Here is a 3,785-nt window from a genome sequence, read left to right as displayed (position 1 = left end):
TGTTGCGCTGGGGCTGAAGGCAGAGGGGCAGAGCCTGGTGGGGAAGGGGCTTCGCCCCGCCCTCTCTGTGCTCGGGCTCCTGGCAGCTCCGGAGTGCTCTCTGGGAAGCCAGAAGCCAGGGAAGGACCCGAGTCTTGGGGTGCTCGCAGGCTTGGGTAACCCAGGGAGCTCCGCCCTTAAGTCTGGGGCAGCGCAAAGAGCTCGAGGCATACTCGGCAGGAGCGGGAGGGGGTGCCCCCGCCCCGGGGGTGCCCCCCCACACCGCCCCCGCCGCCCGTCGGACCACCAGCGCGTGGCTCCCTCCTCCCCCTCGCCGGTCAGGGTGTCACCGCGAGCCTCCGCTCCCCTCGGCCGGCAACAGGGGCCTCCCCCGCTCCGGGATTGGATGCGAGAGGACGGGTGGGGGTGGGGGCGGGCGCGGGGCGGGGGGGGGGGGTGGGGAACCCCAGGAGCCCAGGTTCCCCGCTCGGGCGGAGAGCAGCCGGCAGCAGCGCAGACGCCGCTGGTCCGCACCGAGGAGAACCTGCGCGCAGACCTGGAGCGCGCCGGCGGGCGGCGTGGAGGAGGCGGCAGTATTGGCGACCCGCAGGCGGCAGGCGCACCGCGATGTTTGACAGCTCGCAGTATCCCTACAATTGTTTCAATTACGACGCCGACGACTACCCGGCGGGCAGCTCGGACGAGGAAAAGCGGCTCACGCGGCCGGCGTACAGGTGACCGCAGGGCCCGGCCGGGGCCGCAGGGGTCGGGGGCCCTCCTCCGCGAGGAGGCCAAGACCGGCTTGGGCGCGGGAGGGCTCACTTTCATCCGCACGTTGGGAGGTAGCCGAGAAGGTTCTCCAGACTCCCCGAGGAAGCCCCAAGTGTGAAGGTGAGCTTCCCCGGTCTGCCCAGAGCTGCGCTGGGAGCTCCAGGGGGCCCCCGGACTCCAACAACCACCGCCCCCCCACCCCCGCCCCCAGCTCCCCGGTGCCCCGGGGAAGGCAGAGCGCAGTGGTCCCCGCGCGGGCCGGAGACTGCAGACGCAGACGCGCCCCGGGGTCCCTGCCCGCCCGGCGCGGCCTGAGCAGCCCTGTTCGCAGCTACATCGCGCTGATCGCCATGGCCATCCAGCAGAGCCCGACGGGCAGGCTGACGCTGTCGGGCATCTACGACTTCATCGCGCGCCGGTTCCCGTACTACCGCGCCAACCAGCGCGCCTGGCAGAACTCCATCCGCCACAACCTGTCCCTCAACAGCTGCTTCGTCAAGGTGAGCGCCGCCCCCGGGCAGCCCCTGAGTGTCCCGGGCCTGGCGGCCCCCGGACCAAGGCGCCCCTGATTGGGCGGTGGGGGTGCATTTTGCAGCGGCGTGCGCTGGAAAGTTCACGCGTAGGCCTCGCCAGCTCCCCAGCGACGCGCCCACCCTCGGGCGGGGCATCCTTCCGGGCCGCCAGGGGCTCCCGAGGGAGCGCGGTGGGCGGGGCGCCCCTGGGAGCCCGCCGCGCGCTGAGCCCCTCGTCCTGGCACAGGTGCCGCGGACCGACGGCCACGAGAAGGGCAAGGGCAACTACTGGACCTTCGCCGGCGGCTGCGAGTCGCTGCTGGACCTTTTTGAGAACGGCAACTTCCGCCGGCGGCGGCGCCGGCGCGGCCCTAAGGGCGAGGAGGCGAGGGGGGCGCGCGGGAGAGATGCGGCGGCGCCCCCGGGCCCCCCTGAGCCGGCCAGCGCACGGGGGACCCCAGTCCCCCGCTGCGAGCCCCTGACCCCAGCCAGCCCTGCCGTCCCGAGGAGCGCCGCGCACGGGGACATCAAGTTCAGCATTGACTACATCCTCTCCGCCCCTGACCCCTCTCCCGGGGGCAGGCCACCCCACGTGCAAGAGGGCAGACACCCCGCGCTGGAGGCCCGCCAGGTGGACCTCGGCCTCTGGACCATGTGAGAGGCGCTGAGGCGCCCCCCGTCCAGGGCTGGCACCTGGTCAGTCTGGACTCTTCACAGTGATTTCAGTCCACCTGAACCAAAGAAGTGAGGTTCTGCCGAGCTCCACACAGTCCACAGACTCGCTCCACGCTGAAACCAGCCTGGGTTGGAGGGAAAGACGTGCCGGGCTGAAAGGCGCTCATTTCCCTGTTGCCCCATTACCCTTTCAGATAAAACCCACCAGTTGGAGCCTGAGGGCTTAAGGGTTTGCTCTTGACTCACCCGGGGACCCTGCCTGAGGGCTAAGCGCTCACGGTCAGGGTCACGTTCACTCAGAGTCAAAGTCGCTTCCTGGACTGCTGCGGGCGAGTTGAGTGTTGCGTGGAGTTGGTGGGCATTTTCTCTGGCTGAAAACAATAAAAGCAAAGTGCAGACGGCCGAGTCAGCTGTCGAGTGACCCGGCGGATGAGCCCCCGCCGCAGATGGCGCGGCTGGAGGTGGCAAGCGCATCTCGTGCTGTGGGCTGAATGTTTGATGGCGTTTAAAAATTTCTGGGCACTCTTTTTATCCAGGAAAGAAGGGAGGGGGGAGGGAGGGGAGAGGGGGAAGAGGCGAGGCCCAGATCTGGGACAGCGTGGGGCGAAATGCACTGTCTTGACTCTCCTGAGCAGCAAGGAAGCCCTGCTCTGGCACGTTCCATCCAGCAGCTTTCCTGAGAAAGCAGACACTCCGGAGCAGACGGCTGGCAAATTTCTGCTACACTGTGAGGTATACGGTTAGGAAGTGCACAATTACAAGCATTGGAGGTGGGTGCATCCATCTGAAATGTAAATGATATAATTACTGGGTAGAGACGGACATTAAAATACACAATTAGGCACAGTGAAACTGTTTGACCAGCCACATCATTTTTCACCAGCCCATTTCTCGCAGAGTTAATTGCTTTCCGTGACTTAATTTGAACATTAGTATGGATTACACCTAATCTGCTTCACTAGGTGACGATGATTGGCTAATTTTGTAAGCGGCAAAAACACACCCAAGGAGGCTCACTGTCTGGACTCAGAATTACCATCTTGCTTTATCGGACTTGGAAAAACTGGGGCTGGGGTAGATGAAGGAGGCAGGCACGGGAGACTGAATTGGTCAGGAGACATGGTTGCACCCTGATTCAGAAGGTTGGGCATTTCATTAAATCACAGTATCCCGATTTCATACACCCTGTGAATAGAAACCCCATGGGGTCCTTTCATGGTTTTGAGAAGACGTGTCTGGCCCCAACTCCAGAGATGGGCACTGGTAGTGATGCCCACTCACGTCTCCAGTGCCCTCTCGGCCAGCCCAGGCCACCAACAGGTCAACCGGAGAGGAGTGAGGCGTGTAAGGAGGTCACTGTGCCCCCACAAACACCCACAGACAGAACTCTCTCCTGGGGAAGCAGCCAGTATCAGTGGGCTCTAGGGTCGGCCGGGCACGGTGCTGAGCCTCCCTGCGGGCCAGCACCCCAGCCCTGTTCCCCTCGCTCCGGACAGATCAGAGACCTGCGGCACAGCGGCCCAGGACTGGGACACGGGCTGTGGCTCTGGGGTCTGGCTTCCTCCGTGCCGTGGTTACACGCGCGTGTGTGCGTGTGAGTGCCGTGCGGGCCTGTGTTGTATCTGTCTCATTCCTGTTACACCCTGTCGTCAGTCGAGCTGAGATCATTTTAAATTATACCAGATATAATTCAGAGGGTCACCGGACACAGCTGGTTCCACACACAGGTATACGACATATAGACTATCTGAGGGCATGTTTTTCTGCTTCCACCCGAGGAAATAAAGTTTCATTTCATCTTTCAACTTCTCTTCCTGAGTTTCATTCCGGTGATCAAGCGGCCGGAGC

At 63.8% G+C, this 3,785-nt stretch overlaps 1 protein-coding gene across 1 annotated transcript; it reads left to right on the top strand.

Moving 5' to 3' along the window:
• On the top strand, positions 444-2,342 carry LOC108633894 (forkhead box protein I2). The gene is made up of 3 exons (XM_018040597.1): positions 444-713; positions 1,082-1,250; positions 1,510-2,342. The coding sequence occupies exons 1-3, from the start codon at positions 607-609 to the stop codon at positions 1,918-1,920; spliced, it is 687 nt and encodes a 228-aa protein (XP_017896086.1). The 5' UTR covers positions 444-606; the 3' UTR covers positions 1,921-2,342.

The sequence above is a fragment of the Capra hircus genome, chromosome 25 (assembly GCF_001704415.2).
Source record: "Capra hircus breed San Clemente chromosome 25, ASM170441v1, whole genome shotgun sequence".
In the NCBI taxonomy this organism is placed as follows: domain Eukaryota; kingdom Metazoa; phylum Chordata; class Mammalia; order Artiodactyla; family Bovidae; genus Capra; species Capra hircus.
Note: the sequence above shows the minus strand (reverse complement) of the source record. Positions and strands in the feature narration are given on the sequence as shown.